Below are 21065 nucleotides of genomic sequence, written 5' to 3' on the forward strand. Positions count from 1 at the left end.
CGTGTCCACAGCCCCCCGCCAACAGCAGGAGCGGTGAAGACTGAAAATGGACAAGTGTCCTGTCTTTGAATAAAGGTTGAAGGATGAGTTTTGAAAACCAGGAGCACCTACGGTTTGTACCGTAGCAGAATTCTAGAATAGACTGTTACATGTCTGAGCACTCGGATCACACTGCAGGAATCTGGTCCAGCAGAGGGTTTCTTTTTCTTTTGCTTTTTTTCTCAGAACTGGGACGGACCCAGGGCCTTGCATATGTAGGCAAGCGCCCTAGCACTCACTGAACTGCAGCCTGCGCCAGGATAGTATCTCTAAAGGTCAATACTGCTACAGCAGTTGTCCTTTTTTCCAGTGATTTCTGGTCTCCGGGTCTAAGCAGTGCCACATATCAGTGACTCTTGATTTCAGCACATCGCTACATCGCTGGGCAGTCTCCGGGCAGCTGTGGTGGATGGAGGCTGTGCTGCGGAGTGGTGACATGAAGTGTCTCAGAGCTGACTAGACAGTCCTCCCCCGAGACTGTAGGGAAGGGAGCGAATGGGCAGCAGTACTGAGTGCTGTACGCAGGGCCCTGTCTCTCTTCATTTTGACTTATTAGTGCCTTAGAGGAGGATATTCAAGTTCGCAGATACATAAAGCTCTGAAGGAGAGCAGAGTTCTGGGACTTAACATAGGTGGGGAAAAGGGTCAAAGCCAACAGGATGACATCTGTTAAAGATCAGCATAAAATTCTGCATTTATCTACAACAAAATAAAACACCAAAAACAACTTATATACAATGTGGGTGGTGTGACTTTGCAAAAGATACTGATGGAGAGAGAAGGGGTTGCAGTTACCAAACTTCGTGAGGCCAGCAGTTTGGGGAAGGTGACCTGAAGAGCTTGGTGCAGCTTCCAGGTGGGGTGTGGCCACCCAGGGAGGACTGGGTTAGTTCCTGGGGCCGGAGACCACAGAAGGAAAGGAGGAGCTCAGTCTGGAGCAGCAGATGAAGACTAAAGCTCCAGATTTGAAGTGGAAGCAGAGCCTGAAGCCCTGGACAGGTGAGGGGTGAGGGAGAGCTCAAGCTTTGGAGTCAGTGCTGGGTTCAGATTCTGCTGCCAGCACTTCTGAGCTTCAACCTCCCAAAGCTTTAGTCTCCTATCTGGAACTCAGGGACATGCACAGGACCCACTCCCATCTAGGTCCAGGTGACATAAACGCTCAGCAGAGCCCTTGACAGAGAGCACGTAGTAAGTGGTAGAGAACTTACAGGCATCAGAGCTGCCAATCAATAGAGCAGGACGGGAAGGGAGTTCCCTTTCCTTGGCGTGGGCCAGAGGGGTTCCTGGCCCTGCAGAGGACAGAGCTCTTGGGGGTGAGCACCCAGGGATGAGACTACACGCGACGCCCTTGGTTCACACTTGGGCACAGGCTGCTGCTCTGAAGGCTCAGCTGGAACCTGGCTTGTGTGACCTCTGCTGGAAGTGACAGGTGGAGGGTTGTGGCAACCGAGGACCATCTAGGCATTCCAAGGGACCAGGCTTGACTGCAAGTCAGACTCAACCCACCTCCCTTTTCAAATAGCTGTCCCTGGATGTCTTTCCAAACTCTCCCCTGCTGTGAGCAGTGTGTCTGAGCTGCCGCCCTGGTCAGTTCTAGCTGGTCTGGTCAAAGGCTTCCCTCTGAGCCTTAGCCCCTGTGCCCAGTCCCACCTTTTTGGGGCCAGCTGCCCTTACCCACTTCACCCTCCCCACTTGCAGGAGAGACAGACTCTTGGGTTATCTCCCCTTTACACCCTCCTCCTAGCTACTCCCAGAGTCTTTGAGGAAGCCCAGGTATAAGGACAAGAGATCAAGAAACAGGCCAGGTCGGACCCACTAAGCAGGTAACCGGAACCTTTAATTTTATTACTTGGAATGCTTAATGCAGAGTTAATAGGGGCTGGAGTAGCTAGGAGAGGGGGGAGCAGGCACGGGGACTACTGAGATAAATAAGGGGTAGTAACGTGTTACGTGTGGACTGGGGGCTGCAGAGCGAATAGGGCAGGTAGAGCTACATATTTCATTCAGGTACCACTGGAGGCCAAGGGCAAAAGGCAAGGGCAGACTGTATGTGGCAGGATTTCAGGGTCTTTGACCTGCTGCCAGCAACCTGGTGCTGGCCCAGGGCTCCTTCTGGAGCCAGGGTTTGGGCCTGCGCAGCTCTTACTCCGGAGCCCAAGGAGGCTGCAGACAGCCAAGTGAGGAAGAGGGAGCAGACCGGCAGCCAGGGAGGAGGACTTGGGGAATTGTCTCTGAACTCTTCCCTGGAGGGTTGGCCTCAAGACCTGGGAGCTCATGGTGGGGGACCAGGGGCTGTCCTCGGTTAGACAGAAGATGAGGTTATTGGCACAGAAATGGATGGGGGTGGGGCTCTGTGCCAGTTCCTTCCTGGTTTCAGGAGGGAAGGGGCATTGAAGGGATAAGAACTTCCACTGAGCTCCACTCCACCCCACAAGGCTGTTAAAAGCTGTCCTTGGCCCCTGAGTGACAGAGCCAGGGGCTCTAAGCCCTGATACAGGTCCCTGGGTGGCCTAGCTTAGGCATGGTGGTACAGGGGCCTGCAGACCCTCACTGTCGGTGAGAGGAAACAGGAGTGGCCAGGCTTCCCACGCTGTCCAACCCTGGATGCTTCCTCCCTTCCCAGGGCTGGGCGGACCCTCCTCAGATCCTGGGATAGAGGGTCATTTCTGGGGAGGTACAGCCTCATCCTTCAGTCTGGGGGCATCGGCCAGCTCCCTCCTCCTCTGCTCAGGCTGTCAGCCAGGGCCGTGGCAGGTCATGAGGGAAGGGAGCAGCTGGGCAACCTTCCCTCCACTGTCAGCCTCAGCAGCATCCTCCACGGCCACCGCCAGGCTGGAGACTGGTGAGGAACAGGGCACACAGCTGGGGGAAGGGGCTTGGGGCCCGGTGGGGACCAGGCCCGGGCTGGTGGCGACAGAGCTCCCTTTAAGGTCGGGACAGCGTCGTATATACTGGCTGCTCCCAGTGTGTGGGGCTGTGGGACTGGGGCCCTGAGGGGCTGGGGTCAGAGATGGCTGTGTAGAGGGGCCGCTGAGAGGGCCCCATGTAGGAGAAGGCCGAATAGAGGCCAGAGGCCTGGCCCGAATGGCCATAATAGGGTCCTGAGGGCTGATGGTCAGAGTAGTCGAACTGGGGGCGGGAGATGGAGGGGAAGGCAGAGCCGTAGTGCGGCAGGCTGAGGGGGGTGTAGGCGATCTGCGAGGTGGATGGCTGGTCGGAATAGTGCGGGGGCCCCTGAGGGCCTGCGGTCTCTGTCTTCACCTGGGCTTTGGCATCCACACCAGGTGGTGAGACCGTGGGCAGGGCCACACCCGGAGGCTTGGAGATCCAGGCGGAGTGTCCACTGGCCACGGCCAGGGCGCTGCCCAGCCCGTAGCCAGCTGCTGAGTAGCTACCCACGTGGCCCGGGTGCCCGTTGGGTGGCAGATATTGGTCCAACTCAGCCACATCAAAGGTCTCCATGTTGGACATTACCTCGTGGCTGATCTCACCGATGTCCACATTGCCGAAGTCGATGTGAGGTTTCCCACCCTCCCCCATCGAGCGCCCATCTCGCTTGGGGTCTGCCTTGCCAGACTGCAGCTCTGTCTTTGGGGTGGTTGGAGGGGTGGGCGGGCCGTGGCTCTGGCCTGGGAAGAAGGGAGACAGAAGAGCAAGGAGAAAATATGTCAGAGGCAGGCAGCAGCAGTGGCCAGCGGCCCACTCATGCAGAGAGCCTCCTGGAAGCTAGGGTCCGACTTCCGCGGGCTGGGCGCACGTGTTTCATCAGCAAGTCACCTCTGTTTGGCTACTGGCCTCTAGTTGGTAAAAGTCTCGAATCTTCTGGATGGTCCTGGCTCCCACCCTGACCTACCTGGCTTTGCTCTGGTGGCAAATTCTCCTCTCACTGAGGACAGTCGCTGCGAAGCTGCCCTTTCCTGTTCCTGCTGCACCTCAGCTGTGACCCAGGACGGTCTGTGGCCCTGTACCTGCCTGCTCTTCTCTCCACTCTGTGCCGTCTCATTAGCTGGCTCCTCTGTGCTCTCACCACCCTGCACCTCGAATGGTGTGGCGTCCCTCCAACCCAGCTACTCCCCCAGAATCTGTCTGCTCACCACTCCCAGCTCCATCACATGCTGGTCTGTGCTGCCCCACTGGCCCTCGAGCTGCCTTCTGTGCAGAGGGGACCAAGATCCATTGGTCCCTCTTCTTTGTTCATTTCCTCATCTACACACTTGGCAAACATTCGGGCACTGCTAAGCGCCAGGCGTATGGGGCTACAGACAGTCATGAGACAGGGCGTCTCTCCAAGGGCTTATCATCTGGGGAAGAGCAGAGACCTGCGCACATGGAGCAGGAAGCGCTCTGATGAGGGATATATGGAGGACTTGGGAGACCAGAGGAGGAAGCCACTCCCCACCCTGGCAATTTGCGGAAGTCTCATGGAGGAAGAGTGTCTGGAAGAGAAAAAGTCCACGGCACAGTTTCATTCCACGGTGGTGGTTCTGTATGTTCGTGTGTGTGTGCGTGTGCAGGTGTGTGTGTCCCTGGATCTCCGAAGGCGAGGAGGACAGGTATGTGGGAGAGAGGGTGGCGCTGGGCTTCCATCACAGAGATGTGTTTGCGGCCTTATGAGAGTGGGAGCTTCTCGAGGCAGCCTGCGCCTTCCCCTTCAGGCCAGGGGCAGCGCTGAGTCCTGCCCTGGCCAAGGTTCTGGACTTGCAGATGCGTGCCTGGGTGAGGGTCCTGGCTGCCTTACCGCATGACCTGGGAAGGTCCCCTGTCTTCTCTTAAGCAGTTTCCTTATCAGTTACACAGTGACGAGAGCAAGCAGCGTGGACACTGCCACCTGCCTTCTCGGATGGTAGTCTAGTGGGTCGTTGGGTGTTCCTGGAGACCTGACTAGCTGGAGGGTGGGGACATGGCTCCTGCTCAGAGGCTGCCACCTCTGGGTGTACTTGTTTCATCACTTGCTTTCATCCCTGCTCCTCCCTCTACACCATGGGCTCCTTAGGCCAGGGACTGTGGCCTTCCATTGCTGGTACCTCTGGTGTCCCCTTCAGTGCCCGACACAAAGTAGGACTCAGTGTGTCTTCTGCAGGCAGAGCTTAGGCAACTGAGCACTTGCCGTGTGCCGGGTTCAAGTGTGGCACTTTCTGTACGTCAGGAAGGAAGTGAGGCAGCCGTAGGGCTAAGCAGAGCCCAGGAGCTCAACTGCCTGGACTCGAGTCTCGGCTGTGCAGTGGTTCCTCTGTCTCTTCCTCTGTGTTGACAGTAACCTGCCACACGGCTGAGACCCCAGCTCAGGCAGTGAGGTACCTCACCACATGGCTCAGGGCTGATCTGACTGTTGAATGAGTTAGTACATATAAGGCAGTTAGCATGGTGCCTGGCATACAGTAGGTGCTCAATAAATGTCCCCTCTCATGATCATTAAGGAGAATTAAGCAAGATACCGTGTGTGTGGCTCGTCCATGGCACGTGCTCAAATCACATGCACGTTCCCGTCAGAGCAGGAGGACCAGAGGCAGCGACTTCCTCTCCTCCACTCCATCTCCCATTTCTCAAAGTACCTTGTGCTGGCTTTTGCTTGTCGTAACTGCTCAGCCATGCGTGTCCATGGCGTCCGTGTTCTCCTTAACCTGCTCTGTGCCCCGCAGTAAGCTTCCCTCTGTCAGCCCTGGCCAGCACCATCTTGCTCCCCGGCCCCGGACGCCATAAGCTCCCTCACGACGCCTACATCCAGAGCCCAGGGCCGCTGGGGAGTGTCTCCCACCACCCGCCTCTCCTCTGCGCTGCCCAGCCTCCCCAGCCAGCCCAGGCCTGTCCTCAGCACCCTGGCAGCTCCAGCCCGCGCTCACCTGAGGGGTGCTCAGGGTTCCCGTCCGACATGGGAGAGCCCTCTTCCGGGTGCCGGTGCTCCAGGTGGGCACTCTTGTAGTGGGCCTGGATGGCCGCGGCCCCGCCCTGATCAGCCTCCCCGCCGGGGCACTCTGCCTCCCCTTGGGCCGCCTTCCCGTTCTTGCGCCGCCGGGGTTGGTACTTGTAGTCGGGATGGTCCTTCTTGTGCTGCATCCGGAGCCGCTCGGCCTCCTCAATGAAGGGGCGCTTGTCACTCTCATTCAGTAGCCTGGGCGGGCAGTGAGGACAGCAGGGCCACCCTGAATGTCAGATTGCCCCAACCAGCTTCCCAGAGCATTTGCTGTGGCAGGTGTGAAGCCGAGGCCCTGGAGGGAGACTACCGAGGACAGCACCCTTGTGGGGACTGTGCCCTGGGACTGGAGATGGAAGGTGAGAGGCCCGGGTACTAAGAGAGCTGTAATCTCTGCCCCCAGTCTCTGAGAGGCTGGAGGCGAGAGGGGTCAGCCCCAAGGATGGGTCAGAGGTAGGCATGTAGGTATGGCGCAGGTGACAGCTCAAGGAAAGGAAGAACATCAGCGTCGCCAAAGCCTCTGCCAGTGGGCCTGGCTCGGGGACTGGAGGTGCTCACCAGAAGCAGCTCTGCTGGGGGGGCGCCCCGTTTCTGCTGCTCCCGAGCTGTGTGTGACCTTGAGCAGGTCACATCTCTGAGCCCGAGTTTCCTCACCTCTGAAACGAGGATGAAGACTACTTCACTGGGGTGAGGCATCACCTGGGAAAGGGATGTGAAGTGCCTCGCACTGGGGCCTGGGCAGGGCGGCACCTTGAGAAACAGGCGCTGTTCTAACGCGGCTTATGGTACCCTAGGGGGCCCCTTGACTCTGGAACCCTGATTTGGTGAATTCCAGTGCGATGGGACTGAGGGGGACTGGGTGTGAGTCCTCTTCACTGTGGGGGGCACTGTCTCCTTACGGAGATCCTGTATCCTTGTCCAGGGGTGACAAGGGGTAGAGAAGGCTCTGGACCTACTACAGCCCATGGCGGGCAGGAACCCTGGAGGTGGTGCCCAGCCTCAGGCCAGCAATGGAAGGGCTTAGCTGCCCCAGGGCGAGGAGTGCACATGGGATGCAGAGGGGGTTGAGGGGAAGGTACAAGGATTTATAGAACCCCAGACACAGGGGCCAGCAGCCCAGTAGTCTTTGTGGGAGCAGCCTGGGCCCGCAGTCCCGGGGCCCTCTCTCCAGCTACCCCACCCCCACTCCCTACCGGTGGGTGCTCTCTTCCCAGGCAGCAAAGGCCGAGCCTGCTCCGGAGGCTGGGAGGGGGCGGTCATACCAGGCACCTCCTCGCCGGCGGCAGCATTCCTCGGCAGCTTAGCCTGCCCGTTGGCCCCTGCTCCTGCCCCAGCTGTCTCCAAGAGACCCTTTGGCCAAGCAGGACTATCAGGGTCAGAGACACCTTCAGGATGGGCAGAGGAGCCAGAGGGTGGGATGTGGGCACCTGCCCTGGAAGAACAGTTCAGCAGCGGCCACAGCGGAGGCTCTGTGCGGCTGGCCATACTGAGCTCACTCTGTACCCCAACCTTTACCTGGGCCCCTGCCCAGCTGGCAAGCAGCAATCAGCAGAAAAATGGCAAGGGATGTAGAGGGGGCTGCACAAGCCAGAAAGGAGAGAAGATTCCAGCACTGGATCCTGCTGTCGCCTCCCACGCTGGTTCTCGCAGTACCATATGTAACCCCGACAGAAACCTAACCCGGGCCACAGCCAGCCCTGACCCCAGCTCCAATCCCAGCCGCACTCTGCCAGCTGTTACTTCCAACCCCACGCAGCTCTGCCAGGCGCCTACCCAGCAGGCAGACCCAGCCTACAGCTGGTCACGATGCCAGCACCAGCCCTTGCTGGCACTGCCACCCCATGTCACCCCCAGCCCAGTGCTCATGTGCACCCTCACCAGCCCTTTTCCTCCTGGTTTCCAAGATTTGGAATAAGCCGAGGGAGAAGGAGGGCTGGTTCCCCACTCAAATTGGAAACCCTAAGTGGGGGTCGCCATGGGGGACACTGGCTGCTGCTGCATCTGTTTCCCCTCCAGCCAGGGGAAGGGGCCTGTGGAACTGGGGGACAGGAGAGGCCAGCCTGCGACTGCTTTCCCAGTGTGTTGGTGCCGGCTGTTCTTCCCAGACAGGTCAAGCAGCACACAGCCACCCCATGGATCCATGGCCGACGGCTCCTCCCCAGATGTCCCCAAGGTTAGCGAGCCTGGGGGGCTCACCCAGCCATGTTGCACCTGTACGCCTGTGCATGCGGTCCCCGTCTGTTCAGTTTAGGATCCCAGCTATCCCCTTTTTTGATGTCCTGGGAGTCACAAACTTGGGAGAGAGTGTTCAGAAGCCCCTACAATGATTGGCCAGCCAGCCCACATCCCAGGGTCTCTCAGGACCCCCATCTGGGACCTAGGTAGCCACTACCTATCAGCACAGCCTCCAGTCCTTGCCATTGTCTTGCCACCTCCCAGCCCTGGGACTGAGTCCTTAGCCAGCAGGGTCTGCTCTCCTGACTGCCCTGCCCCAGGTTAGCCCCTTGGTACACAGCCTGAGTGGTGGCCAGGAGCAAGTCCTGCTGAAGGGGGCCCAGCCCTAAGGTTCTGGGGTGGGGGAATTGGGACAAAGAAAATGGAGGGCCCATCTTAAACCCTTGGCAATGGGGGTGAGAAAGCCAGAGTCCATCCTTGCTTTGTCTCTCATTGGTCTCCTCACATGCCCAGGCACCCAGGGCCTGTTCTGCCCACTGCCTACCTCCCTCCTAGTCATCTGTCTCTCACTTCCTCTTCTTTGTCCCATAGCCCCAAAGGCCCTAGCTTGGGCTGAGCCCCACTGGGATCTAGATGGACCCTAGGCAGAGAGTTAGCTGTGACCTCTGCTCTTGGCAGATCTAGACTCTCTGGGTCCATACAGCAGCCAGCTACTCAGCCAGGGCCTGCCCAGGGTAGGCCCAGGGCTGAGGGCTGAGAGGCTGGAGGAGAGACCAGGCCATCAGCAAGCACATGGCAAGGACAGGCCAGGGAGATGGACTCTAGGGGAGCCTCCTGCTCAGTCCACCATTCCAAGCCTTTGGCCTCCTAGACCCATTCGACTGACCCACATCTGTACTGTTCCCAGCCAGCAAAGGGCAGGGACGGAATGAGGGAGCAGACTCCTCTGCAGACCCCAGACTTCCTCAAGTCCAGATATGCCTCTCTCCCGCTCTCCTCTTCTTCGCCCCACCCTCGTCACCTCCTGACCACTCTTTAGAGTGAAGGGTGTCCCACCACTGTCATCAGGGACTAGATAGGGAAGATCTCTGATGAAGAGTTGGGAGACCTGAATTCTGGCCCTGACTCTGCCACCAACTGCTTTGTGACCTTTGCAGTCCTTTTCTGGGCCTGTCTCCTGGGCAGTCTAGTGGGGATCAGGTAACCTCTGAAAACTGGCATCTGCTGGAGCCTCTGTTGTCTTTGGGACCTGCCCTGAGACTCCTAGGGTGGGATGGGGGCCGCCCTGCTTCACACATCCCCAAGGGGTCACGCTGGGCCCCAGAGCCAAGAGTCGGAGACTTCCCCCCAGGGAAATGTTTCTCCAGAAGTTACAGCTCGTCCCAGCAGCCTGGGACTCTGAAGGACCCTCAGTAGGGAGGAGGCCAAGGTTTCCTCCTGAATAGGGCACTTAGCTCTAGCTCCCAAGCTCTGGTGAAGAGGTTGCTCAACACTGGGTGGGGCCCTGAGAGGGAAGATGGCGCCCGACTCAGGGTGGCAGGAGGGAGCAAGAGAATAGCCTGTGGTTGTAGGGAGCCCCTGTCTGTGTGCCCCTCCCTCTGGGGAATAAAGAAGCCAGCCATCAGCCAAAGGAGAGTGGTGTCCTGAAGGCACCAGAAGACAGTAGGGGCAGGAAGAGACCCTGAAGCGAGCACAGTACTGTAACCCTCACTTCCCAAGACTTTCCTCTGAATTCCTTGTTTTCCTTGCTTCCCCCCAGTTCTCCATCCAGCTGCCTCAGTTTCCTAGGCCTTCAGCCATGCCTTCCCTTCTTTCCCAAGCTTTTCCCTAATATCCGCCTGACTACCGGAACTGGTGACGGTGGCTCCTCGAGTGTGTGTGGAACATAGGAAGACTCAGTGAAGGCCCCAGGCCTTCCGGAAGAGTCAGGGAAGCGCTCCACTGTCCCTCCTTCCCTGCTTAGTAGGCAGCCCCAGAGGCCCTGCGTCTGCCACCGACGGAATTCCAACCACGAGGGGGCGCCTTCCCGCCCTCAGCCCCAGGTGGCGAGACCCGGCCTAGCCCCTGGAGTTCTGAGTTCCAGGGTGCGCAGTGAGCCGAACCCCAGAGGGCACCTGAGGCAGATGGGCTGGCATGGTCCCCACACCTGGTCTTCCAGAGTTGGGCTCCCCGGAGCGGGCAGGAGGCGGGGGCTGCCAGTCTAGGCGAATGCTCCCGCAGCTGGGGCCCGCGGCGCTCCGGGTGGTTCGGGGTGCTCACCTCCAGAGCTTGCCCAGCGTCTTGCTGAGCTCGGCGTTGTGCAGGTGCGGGTACTGGTCGGCGAGCTTCCTGCGCGCCGCCTGCGCCCACACCATGAAGGCGTTCATGGGCCGCTTGACGTGCGGCTTGCTCTTGCTGGCGCCGTTGACGCGCACCGGCATGGGCACCAGCGTCCAGTCGTAGCCGCTGAGCACCTGGCTGACGGCCTCGCGGATGCATACGGGAAACTTGTCATCGTCCGCCTCGCCATCCTGCTGCTCCTTCTTGACCTTGCCCAGCTCGCCCGGCCCGGGGCTGGCTCTCAGGCCGGAGCCGCCGCCGCCGCCGTCGGGCCCCAGCGAGGGCGCGCCCCCCGGGGACAGGCAGCGGGGCTCCTCCGAGCCCACGGGGCTCAGCTCCACCTCGGATAGGTCCTGCTCCTCGGCCATGTCGGCCCCGGTCGCCGCCGCCTCGGCCGCCTCGCCCGGGCCCGCCGCCGGGGTCCTCGCAAAGAGCCCAACGCCCACCTGGATGGGAACAAGGGCGCGATGGAGAGGCGGCGTGCGCGGCCCCGAGGGCGGCCCAGGGCGGGACACGGGCGCAGCCCCGAGGTAGCGGCCCTCCTGCTCGCGCTATACCCTCTCGGGCCTCTGGGCCCCAGCACATGCCAGCCCCTAGGTGGGTGCGTCCCACCCGCTGGTCCTAACCGTCTCGTGGTGTGGGTGGGTTTTTTTTTTAAACCTCCTTTTGGGTGGAGGTTTGTTGATGGAAAGGAAGAAAAACGGACCCTTTATTCTGCTCTAATCCCGGCCCCTGGAATTTCCCACCTTTTCTCTCACCTCTCCTTCTTCCCCTCCGCCCACCCCTACGGGTCTGGAGGAATGGGGGGAGCGAGCGGGCGAGGTATCAGCCTCTTCCCACAGGGGGGCCCAGGCTGGCCGGCCAGGGAGGAGCAGGCTTGCACTCACCTCCTCCGACCTCTCCTCCAGTCTGGGGCTTGTCCTTAGGAAGTGGAAAACCGTGTCCCAAGGTGTGCGGTCCAGCTCGGGGCTGGGGGTTGACGCTGGTGGACTGGGAGGGAGGGGCTGGGGGGCCCTGAGCCTCAGGCCACCTCCTGGTTAGGACGGAGCCTGAATCCTCACCACCAACCACCCTGGCTGGACAGCCTGAGACTGACTGAGCGACTGAGCTGCTGCGGAGGGCTGGGGAGGAAGGAGGGGAGGGGGAGGGGGAGAGGAGGGAGGGAAGGGCAGAAGGTGGAGCCTCCGGCTCTTGCCTTCATCCCCAGCACCCAGGGCTCCACCCCGCCCAGACCCCCCCAGCCCAGCTCCTGCCCTGCTGCCCAGGCCCAACTCCTTGGGCTTAGCCTGGGTCTGGGCCGGCAGGCATAGGCGTGGGGTGGTTAGGCCAGGGAGGGAAGAAGTGCTGGCGGCAGGGTCAGAACCTGTTGCTCAGAGGAAAATCAGACCCAGCGGGGAGCCCGACAGGGTCCTCAGGTGGTAGGATGGGAGCTTGGCGAAGGACTGGGGAGAGATGTGAAAGAGGCAGGGAGGTCCCATAGACCTGTGGGGCCACAGGCCTGGGTCGCTTCACCTGGTAAATCACGATGAGTGTCCCCTGGGTGCCAGGCACTTCGGCCAGCCAGTTTCCCTCTGCCCCCTCCCCTGCCTTCTCTGCCTCAGCTTGGTAAGAGTGTGTAGGTCCACGCCTGGCAAGGCAGGGGGCAGCGGGACACCTCGGCCGGTGCAGATACCTGCTCAGCCCCTGGTCCCTGTCGCCCAGGACAGGCAAGCGGGGCAGGCCTGGCCCAAGGTGAAGACACAGGAGGCTGGGCTGGGATAGGACTGGGGTGCTCTTCAAGTAGGTCTCAGAGACTTTCTGGGGTCCTACTTCCTGGGACCCAACCCCCTACACACTGGGCTCAGTCCTGCATGTCCCAAAGCCCCCCACTCCACCACCTTGAGGAAGCTGGTGCCCCTGGCTCTGCCCCTCCTCCCTGCCCCCTGCCCTTGCTTGTTCTTCCCCCGTCACCCAGGACGCCTTTTCCTTTCCTCTCTCCTAGGTGTCCGCCCAGAGGTCACAGGTTCATTCTGTGCTCCATGAAGGCAGTCCCACCTGGGTGACTAGGCTGAGGTGGGAGCACGTGTAGGGACAGATGGAAGCGCCTGGCTGCCTGGTGACCTTGTGTGTCCCAGTTCCTCCACAGGTGGGTGAGGCCCGGGCCCACCCCAGGGGCTCCTGTTTGGAGTGGGGCTGGAACAGGGGTCTGGGGAGGCAAGGCCTCATGCTTGGGAAGGCCCAGGGGGTGGAGGGGGTGGGTAAGGGGACACAATGAGGTAGTCACACGAGGCAAAGGCATGTTGGGGGGGGTGGCGGACATTGGAACACACACACACACATGCTCGCACACACACAACCAGCCAGACAATCGGGCCAGTGTGTCTGGGGCCTCGGAGCCCAGTGAATTAGGAGTTTGATAAGGGTTTTCTCTTTCTCTCGCTTGCTGGCCTTGGACAATCTCCCCCCAGTTTTCCTCGACGCCACCCCCGGCGCTGCCAACCCTCCTCCCCCCGCCTCCCTTCTCTTCCCTGTGCCCAGACTCTTGTTCGGGGCCTTGAAACAGTGAGCTGTCTTTGTTCGAAATACAGGTGAACGGCAATCATGTGATTAACACACACACACATAAAAAGCTTTTTAACAGCGCCCGCCCGGCCTCAGAACTGCCCGGAGAGGAACCGCCCTGGATGGACAGAGGGACGGAGGGACGAGCATCCAGCCAGTCGTGTCCCAGCAGCCCCACAGCGGTCTCCAACGCCCGCTGCTGCCCGCCCGCCTGCCCGCCTGCCCGGCATCTTGCTCCCGGTGGGTCCCTGCTCATCTTCCCACCCCTTGGTCCCTCCTCTTGTGGGGAAGGACCTCCCTGCTCCCTACTGTGTCTGTGACTGGGCCTGAGACCCTGGGGCAGGGAGGGGTGCTATGGAGGGAGAGGGCCCAGGGTTAGTGAGCTGGACATGGGGTCTCGTGGCCGCTCCCCTCTCCAACTCCCTGCCCCCTTCACCCTCCTTGGCCCCACGGCCAGGAGGGGGTGGGAATAGCAGTGGGCATGTTGGTCCCCAGGGAAGCCCTGCCAGGCCAGGGGCGGCTCGCCCTCTCTCCCTCTCCTCCATACTCCTGAGCGTTGTGCCTGGGCTCTCTGCGGAGAAGTCTGGGGCGAAGCAGGTGGGCCTGCCGAGGATCGGGGAAGGGCTCCCCGACAACCAGGGCTGTGCTCGTGGTGGGGGTCCCCTGCGGGAACACATCCCTGCCCACCAGGCTGGCAACTGGGATCCCCTCCTTCCCACCCCAGGCCCTGGGAACCCAGTTTCCTCCCACCATTCATCCCTGCAGAACAGGGAGTTTGGAGAGTGGGGGTCCTGGGCAAAGACCTTAGGCCTTGTCCCTGGAAAGATGGCCAGGAGAGCCAATGCCACCTTCTGCTCCTTTCCCTGCTTGTGGTGTGAGGGGTCTCTTTACCCCTCATTCCTGACCCTCCCCCAGGGATGGCCGTGTCCTTACCACCCCCAAATCTGCCCTGAGAGGAGGGCTTGTCCTCACCAAGGTAAGGCACTGGCGGGCTCCATGGCCACCTCTCTCCTGGTGTGCTGGGAGCAGAGAGGGGCTGGGGCCTGAGGCGTGCTGGGGTTCAGGCCTCCTTCCTCCCCTAGGAGGACTTTCAGGAGCAGCAGGGTTTCCTGGGACTCAGCCTGGGTCCTGTCAGGCTGCTCCCAGATGTCCTTAAAGCTGGCCCTGGGGGCAGGAGAGGAGATGCAGTGCTGCCAGTCGGCAAAGCCCGCTGACCAGGTCGGAGTGACCCTTAACCCCTCCCTCCCAGCCCTCTGTCTCACTGGTGCTGCCTTGTGGAAGGCCCAGGGCCCCAGGTCCCTCGTCTGTCACATGGGACCATGATTCTCCTTCCCACCCAGCCCTCGCCCTGCCTTGGGCACGTATGAAGGTCAGGAAATCTGCTTGGTAGCAAACTGGGGTGGGGGTTGCGGAGGAGAGGGGTGAGCGCCTCGGCCCATCCTGGCGTCCCCGTCCCTGCACTCACGAGCCTCTCCTCCTGACCCCCTGTAGGACAGGTGAGGCTCAGAGGAGGGGCCAGGGGTGTCACCTGGGCCCCGCTGCCCTCTTGCTTGTCTCCCCAGGCCTGTGGCCCTGCCCACCTTCCTGGGCGCAGGGACTGGCCGTGCCTCTCAGACACCATTCTCTGTGGGCCCGAGGGTCTGCATTCCCACCAGCCCCTGCCTGGGAGGGTTCCATTCCGGCTGCCCTTCAGCGTGGTGCGTGGAGGTGTCTTCTCCCTTTCTTCCTCCCTCCCGTCGCCTCCCTCCGTCCTTCCTTCTTTTTTCCCTTCCTTTCCTCTTCTTTTTCTTTCTTTCTTCTTTTTCTAGACAGGGTCTCACTAAGTTGCCCAGGCCAGTCACACATTTGCAATCCTCCTGCTTTGCTTCCCAAGCTGCCGAGTCACAGATGTGATGTCAAACCCACTGAGGTCTGGATCCCACCCCAGACGGGTTAATTCTGAACGTCTGGGGACAAGAGGCAGATGGGGGTCTTTGTAGTTCCTCGACAAGACTTGCTATCCCTCAGAGGGGTGTCTCTGCAGCCGGGGAAGGGCCCTCCGCCAGAGCCAGGATGCCCAGGGAGAGGGACTGGGCTGAGGCTATGGACCCCAGGACTGTAGGCCAGGCCTACAGGTTACACTGAGGTATGCAGGGGGTTTGGGGGTACGGCACGGAAGGGCTGTGCATTGTGGAGGTGCAGGACCGAGGGGCAGGGTTAGCGATCAAGAGTAGAGTTGAGGCAGTGACAGAAGCCATCCTGGGGAGCCTCAGCGTGGCCTGGGGGAGTTCTGGGGGCTGAGGCCCTCCCTTGAACCCTTCCTAGGCCCCCTCCATCTCTGGCAAGGCTGTCTTCCTCAGTCTGGGGTGGATGGAATAGAGAGTGCACTAGTATCCAAGTCGCCTCGGTCGAATTAGGCTGTGAATCCAGGACTGGGTTGTGTGTTTTAGACGTTGGTGATTTTGTGTATCCACTATCTCCCTGAGTGGGCAAGAGGAACACACACACTCAGAACCTAGCTTAGTAACTGCTCAATAAATGTTAATTAGAGAAAATAACAGCGTTAGGCAACGGAGGGAGGCGTGGAGGGGTGCTCACGCCATCCAGTGCTGTACCTGCGGAGCAGCCACCTACCTTCAGAGCTCAGACCAGGTGTGATAAGCTCCTCCCTCACAGCTGAGCCTCCCTGCCTGCCTGCACCTCTTTAATAGTGGATTTGACACTTCCAGGGCTTCCCGTGGGTCAGAGGGTTCCTGTCCTTTGTCTCCATCTTACTAACAATCCCGTGTTTGGGAAGGAAGCTGAGGTGAGGAGGTTCTGTGTGGGCCTGGGCTCACCTGACTGATGACAGGGCCTGGCGTACCTCTCTCCAGCCCAGCCCCCGAGCTCTCTGCTGCCTCCACCGGACCCTCCTCCTGTCCTGCTGGGCCTTGGCACTTGCTGTCTTTCCCTGGGGTCAGGAGTCTTCTGTGCCTGCCAGGCCTGGATTGCTGGCCCGCCCTCTTCAGAGCGGTGTTCCGGGGCGCCTTGGTTGGATTCTTCCTGCGGCCTTGCCCAGCAGGGTGCCTAGGTCAGATTCTACTTCCTGCTGGAGCACCCTGAGGACAGGGCTGTACCCTCCTCATAGGTCTCGGCCTCTCCGGAGCCCAGCGTGACCTTGGGTCATCTTTCCTGAGTAGCAGTGCAAGGAGGAAAGGGCACGGGAGGCCAGAGTAGGAGGAAGTGACTTCCTGGAGGCTGCAAGGGTCTGAGTTCTGGGGCAGAAGGAGGTGTCAGGGCCTGGCCCAGAAGGGGCCTGTTTCTGGTCTTCTCTGGAGGCCATTCCAGGGCCCTGAATCTTCCTTCTCTCTCAGCCCCACCCTCTCCGGGAACAAGGAAGCTGGGGCCAGTGCCCGATGCTGCCTGGGGCAGCCTGGCCTCTCTTTTCTTAGAAGCCTTCAGAGGAGGCTGCTTGTTCCTGTCATCCAAACCCAGCTGCTGGAAAGCCCTTCCTGGGTCTGCCCTGAACCTCTCCTGCTGCTGTGAACTTTTGTGAATGTGCCCCTGTGCAGGGCACTGGGCCAGGAGCTGGGGCTGGGGTGATGCAGACCAGGCCCTGCTGGTGAGCACCTCAGGGTTCCATGGGTAAGACTGGCATGGAGACCAGAGCCTGGAACAGCTGACGTCCTTCACAGCCGCATGGGTGGCTGGGGCTGGGCTTCTGGAGCCCCAGGGATGGGTCAGGTCCCGATGGCTGCAGAGGCCCTGGGTCGCCCGCCTCAGTTTTCCCATCTATAAACTGAGGAGCAGGTTAGAATTTCCCTCAGGGTGTTTGCAGAGTTGAGGGCCCATGCCTTAGATTTCAAACAGGAGGTCATGCCTGACCCCGCCTCACCATGGTGGAGCCTCAGAGCCTCGGCGTTCCTCAGGACATCATTAGGCCTCTCTCGAAATGCATTTCCTGGGAAGGTTTGCTTGGGAAGGCTGCTTTCTACCAGAGATGCAGGGCTTATTAGTGTGGTGAAAGTCCTAAATTTTGTGGGTAAGAAATTGCCCTTTGAGGGGCTGGGGATGTAGCTCAGTTGGTAGGGCACTTGCCTCACAAGCACAAGGCCCTGGGTTCAATCCCCAGCACCAAAAAAAAAAAAAAAAAAAAAAAAAAAAAAAGAAAGAAAGAAAGAAATTAATTTAATACTGTTTTTAACACTTACTAATGTCTGATAGTTTTATGGAGAACGGCATCACCCTATTCCAGACAGGAATAGCTGAGGAAATGACCTCGAGGCACCTTGGCACCCAAGTGAGATGTGCCCTGGCTTCTAAATCTCTTCAGCTGGGCTTAACACTTGCTGGGTGACAACTTGGTGTCAGGCCTGGAGAGGGAGTGGGCTAGGCAGACTATGACCCTTGTCCCATAGGGTCCCAAGTCCCATGCCACCAGAGTCCTCACCCTCCTGCTGGTGATTTTCCATCTGCTCTCCCCTCAAGTTCCTTTCCTCTGACTTGGGGGGCCTCCTGCTTCCTTTGCTCTCCCTCCCTGGCCTCCCTCTCAAGACTCAAGGAAGGGAAGCTCTGACCCAGGCAGGGTCTAGGCGTCCCTTAGGGCACCGTCCAGTTCCTCGGCACTTCCAATTCCAGAATAGCTCACAATCCCACACCCCAACCTGCAGCCGTGTCCACCCTGCTCCCCGTCACGGCCCCCGGCCCCTTGCAGGCAGGCCCAGTGCTGACTGGGCCCCTCGCCCATTGCCAAGGCCTACACACCTTCCTGCAGGCTGTGTCCCTGTCCCCTTCTCCCAATGCCTGGCCCCGGAGGGTTGCAGGGGTGAACCAGACACACACAGGGAGGTTGCAGGTAGTGGGGGGCGGGGGGTGAACAGGTGCTCGAGTCTCACAGCTTTGGTGTGGCTCCCACACCCTGACTTGGTAGGCGTGTGTCCTTGGCAAATAGCTCAAGGTCTCTGGATCTCCATTTCCTTCCAGACTGTGGCAAGGGGTACGCCAGACATGTCTGTGAACCTTAGCACAGCGCCTGGCACCTGAGGGGCCCAGGGCGCGGCAATGATTGTTGGGAGCCCCTCCAGGTGGCTGTCGGTTGACCTTGAGTTTGTAGCTGCCATTGCTTCCCATCCTGTGGAAGTGCTGTCATCAAGTGTGTCCACCAGCTAGTCCTGCTAACCCTGGAGGCTGGCAGAGCAAGGGCAGGGTTGCCAGTCCACCGAACCAAACAAAGGGAAACAGGTGACGGGGTCATGTGACCTTTGGTCATGGAACCGGACATGTTGCATGACTTTTGCCTCCAGCTCTCCTGAAGTCACACCCTAGGCATGGCCCTGCCATCGGCGGGTGAATGAAGAACTTATTGCGGGCTGGGAATATGTTCCTTTGTTCATCCATCCCCAGACCCGTGGGCCACAAGGGGCAGACGTGTGAGGATGGAGAGAGATGGCGGGAGAGGAGGGAGGAGGGCAGGCCCTGAGAGGGAGGTACCTGGGGGAGGGGCTGATGTTGCCCAGCCTGCAGGTGACCACTGGGCATTGAGTTCCCACTCCGGATACCTTGTCACTTTATTCTGCAGTCCAGGGCATTTCATAGGACCAGATCGGGCATGACCGGCCCCAGGATGCTGTCTTCTTGCTCTCCTGGAATTTACCTCTGTCCCCTAGAAGTGAGACCAGGGTGATTTGGAGGGATTTTCACACTGGCGTGAGCTTGCACATCCCTCCCTACAATGGGATTCTTTATTCTTCCATGGTGTCACTTTGTCACAAAGGGAGTTGAGTGATGTGGAACCTGGGGTCTGGAGCCAGAGAGACCAGAGTTCAAGGCCAGCCCTTGCCCCGCTTACCACAGAGGGAAGGGGCCGAATTATGCGATCTTCCTGCTCCTCCATCTCCTCCTCTGTAAAATGAGGGTTGACAACAGCTGCCTCGTGGGGATGTCCCAGAGGTGAAGAGGATCACGGGAGGGCGAGTGCGCAGCACAGTGCGGAGGACAAAGCAGAGCGATGAGTGAGCCGTGCTCAGTGGTCAGCCACCTGGCAGGGGCCGACGTTCTGGCCACAGTGATGTCTGGGGGTCATGACCCTGAACAATCCTCCCTTCCTCGGGTGAGGAGTTGAGCTTCCTGGGATGAGAGCAGGGTGCCCTGCACTCTCCAGGACCTCCAAGAGCAAAAGCAGGGTCCTGGGGCATTGCCCAAACCTCAGAGTGCAGCTGGGGCTGCCGGGCTGAGGTTCCACATGCCCACCGCCCACCGCCACCTCCGGGCTGGGTCTGCCTCATGACATCTGGTATCCTTCCAGGTGGCAAGTTGAGACACCAGAGAGTCTGAGTGCCTGCTGTTTCGAACGTGGGTTCTGGAGTTAGTCTTGGAGACTTTGGCAGGGACCATGGGACTCTTCTTGACACTGCCAAAGAGCCAGCTCTTGCTGTGTGTTCTTGGGAAAATCAGCTGCCCTCTCTGGATGTGTTCCTCATCTGTTCAATGAGGGAATTGGCCTCTGGCATCTCCAGGGACTCGGTCAGATCTCTTCTTGAGGGTCTGAGGGTTCTACAGGGAAAGACTCACATGTGGTTTTGTTTCCGGCTTAATCAGCTGCTGAGGGTTGGACACAGGGCACACAGCAGGTGCCCAGTAAGTGCTGACTGGACTTGTGGGCTGTGGAGTGACACACTGGAAGCCCTGCTCCCGTCTCTCCCCAGCAGGCCCGTCCCCTGGCCTGGGTCCTGTCACTCTTGTGAGCCTTGTGGATCCGCACCCCCCACCCCGCTGGCTCCTCCTTGGGCTCAGCCTATAGGTCACACGTGTGGAGGAGACACCTCCCTGGTCCTCCGGTACCAGTGGTTCTCCTTGCCAGCGCTCTGTGCATTCATGACAGTACAGGTACTGCCTGAGGAGTCATTGTCTCCCTACAAGGGTGTCAGCTTCGTGGTTCCTGGGGTCGCCGGAGTGTGGTGCGAGGTGCATGGGAGGGGCCCAGTGAGTGAATGAGGGAGCAAACCAATGAAGCCCATGGGGAGTGGGAGGCCGGGAGGCAGAGCCAAGAGGAGGCTGAGGGCCAGGCGAGGCTTGTCCAGGCCCCTTGTGACGAGGCGGGCGCATGATCCCCTGTCCAAAGCACTTCCTTCCCCTGGGGCTGGGGCCCGGGGGATCTGGCTGGGTTTAGTGGGGAGCCCGGCCCCTGAGAACCTTGAGAAGGGGAGAAGGGAAGTGGGATCCAAGCCCCCTCTACCCCTTTCCCCAGCAGGCAGGAAGGACAGGGCAGATCTGTCAGCGACAGACACACCACCCCAGGGGACCCCGCCCTGAGCCTAGGGAGGCAGGGCAAAGGGGGGACAGGAAGCGTGGTGTCCGCCCCTCCTCCCTCCTGCCACCCTTCTCTGGCGAGCCCTTGCAGCCCCAGGCCTTGGCACTCTTGGCACGCGGGCAGCAGGGCGGGACAGAAAGCCCATTCTGGCCAAGTGCCTTCCTCTCTCCCGTTTGGTTCCTGGGCCTTAGGATGGTCCCTGCCCTGGCAGCCCTGGAGAGCTGGACGTGGGCCCTGAGGTTAGAGGGACGGAGGGGAGCAGAGAGGACACGGCCTACTTAAGCCCTCCACGCAGGAGGTGACACTTGCAGAAGGAAGGGCCCCAGGTGGGAGGCCGGCTCTGCCGGGATTGCTGTTTGGCCTCAGGTGGGGCCTGGCTCTCTCTGGCCACTGTCCTTCTCTTTAGCTGCCAAAGTGGCCCAAACCTGGCATCAGAGCCAGATCGCTGGGGAAGTTGTAGATACTGGTTCCTGGGCCCCCTTCAAGCTGCAGCTTTGCGGGGAATCAGCAGTTTTCAGGGCGACGCGCCTGGTGGGCACTGTTGCGAGAGATGCTTCTAAGGCCCCTCCCAGCCTGAAAGCCCCTGAGCCTCCTGGACGACTCCTCACCTGGAGTCCTGGTGGCAAGACTGAGCGAGCTGCTGCGGGGACTCCCAGCCGGTGGCCCTGGCTTTCGGCCCTGCCCCACACCCCACTGAGACTTTTCCTCCTGGCCTTTCTTTCTCCCCCACTTCCGCTCTGTCTCTGTCCACGTTTCTTTCCCTCTGTGCATTATTTCAGCTTCCTCCTCTTTCTGTCCAGTCTTGCTCTGGGG

The 21065-nt window shown here is 60.1% G+C and overlaps 1 protein-coding gene and 1 long non-coding RNA gene across 3 annotated transcripts in view; one reads left to right on the forward strand and one right to left on the reverse strand.

The window, feature by feature from the left end:
- Positions 1–128: 128 nt before the first annotated feature.
- SOX10 (SRY-box transcription factor 10) lies at positions 129–11526 on the reverse strand. The gene is made up of 4 exons (XM_079140736.1): positions 11332–11526; positions 10385–10890; positions 5880–6148; positions 129–3668 (listed from the first exon to the last, which is right to left on the reverse strand). Exons 2-4 carry the CDS (start codon positions 10810–10812, stop codon positions 2965–2967), a joined length of 1401 nt encoding a protein of 466 aa, XP_078996862.1. The 5' UTR covers positions 10813–10890; positions 11332–11526; the 3' UTR covers positions 129–2964.
- A 907-nt stretch (positions 11527–12433) lies between these two features.
- The window catches only part of LOC306661678, a 43035-nt gene continuing 34403 nt past the window's right edge, over positions 12434–21065 (forward strand). The window contains exons 1-2 of one of the 2 annotated variants that reach the window (XR_013763933.1): positions 12434–12569; positions 13065–13225. This is a non-coding gene — a long non-coding RNA (uncharacterized lncRNA). Of the gene's footprint in view, positions 12570–13053; positions 13226–21065 lie in introns of both variants that reach the window. The other variant, XR_013763934.1, reaches the window with a different exon arrangement.

Source organism: Sciurus vulgaris, assembly GCF_902686455.1.
Source record: "Sciurus vulgaris genome assembly, chromosome: 5".
Lineage (NCBI taxonomy): Eukaryota > Metazoa > Chordata > Mammalia > Rodentia > Sciuridae > Sciurus > Sciurus vulgaris.

Excerpts from the sequence above, each read along its gene's own strand:
- SOX10 (XM_079140736.1), bottom strand. The coding sequence starts at position 10,812 with ATGGCCGAGGAGCAGGACCTATCCGAGGTGGAGCTGAGCCCCGTGGGC. Across the intron at positions 6,149-10,384 it reads ACGCTGGGCAAGCTCTGGAG|GCTACTGAATGAGAGTGACA; the intron begins GTGAGCACCCCG and ends CTGCCCGCCCAG. Across the intron at positions 3,669-5,879 it reads GAACCCTGAGCACCCCTCAG|GCCAGAGCCACGGCCCGCCC; the intron begins GTGAGCGCGGGC and ends CCTTCTTCCCAG.